At 38.8% G+C, this 949-nt stretch overlaps 1 protein-coding gene across 1 annotated transcript in view; it reads right to left on the reverse strand.

Moving 5' to 3' along the window:
• The window catches only part of LOC105458263 (phosphoribosylformylglycinamidine synthase-like), a 12,849-nt gene extending 12,021 nt beyond the window's left edge, over positions 1 to 828 (reverse strand). The window contains exons 1-2 of the mRNA XM_011703436.1: positions 240 to 828; positions 52 to 191 (exon numbers count right to left, since the gene is read on the reverse strand). Of these exons, the coding sequence (XP_011701738.1) occupies positions 52 to 191; positions 240 to 828 (729 nt within the window). The remainder of the gene's footprint in view (positions 1 to 51; positions 192 to 239) is intronic.
• Positions 829 to 949: the final 121 nt, after the last annotated feature.

Raw genomic sequence — 949 nt, forward strand, 5'->3', positions numbered from 1 at the left:
TGATATCCTTTTGATCCAATCTGTATATCCATCTATCTTCGTTGCTGATACGTTGGACTTTCCTCTAATCTGGCATTCGGACTTGTTGTATACGTGACACTTCTGATCGTCGAAAACAATTATTAAACCTTTTTCAGCCATTTTGCTTACAGATAAAAGGTTAGTTGCAATTTCTGGCACGTACATAACATCTGAAATAATTCTTTCTTGATTATTTATTAAATTTACTGTTATCTCACCTGTTCCTTGACTGTACATCTTCTGGTTATTTGCCGTAAAGACTTCCTTTGTATCGTTATTCGTATACTTAGAGAACCAGTCATTTCGCATGCTCATATGCGTTGTACATCCCGAATCTATGAACCAGCTATCCTTATCAAAACTTCCAACTGCAAAACTTGTCAATAACAGCTTGTCTTCTGTCTTTTTCTTAGATGAATTATCCTGATTATCCTTCTTATCTTTTGTCTTCCATTCCTTTTTTATTTGTGGACACTTCGGCTTAATGTGGCCTTTCTTTCCACATTTGTAGCAGGTCACTTCTCTTTTTCGAAACGTACCTTTATTTGCACTGTTCGTAGCGAACGCGGCTTCATTTCCACTACTGGCATCTGTACTTCCTCTTCGATAATCTTCGGAAAGTAACCTCGTTTTTACCATGTCACTAGTAAGCCTTTCATGCGTCGCTTCTAATCCCATAATTAACGGATCAAATTCAGCCGGAAGACCGCCTAACATGAGTACTGCTACCTCTTCGTCGCTTATGTTATGTCCAATGTCTGCTAATTGTTGCACTAATGAGACGAGGCCACTGATATATTCATCCATAGAATTAAAATCTTCGTACTTGGTTCGAAGCAATCTTCGCAGAAGACTCAATCTTCGACACAATCCTTTGTCTTCGAATGCTGCCTGTAGATTCTGCCATGCATCTTTGGATGTGTCAGCT

The sequence above is a fragment of the Wasmannia auropunctata genome, unplaced genomic scaffold (genome assembly GCF_000956235.1).
Source record: "Wasmannia auropunctata unplaced genomic scaffold, wasmannia.A_1.0 LD334565.1, whole genome shotgun sequence".
In the NCBI taxonomy this organism is placed as follows: Eukaryota; Metazoa; Arthropoda; class Insecta; order Hymenoptera; family Formicidae; genus Wasmannia; species Wasmannia auropunctata.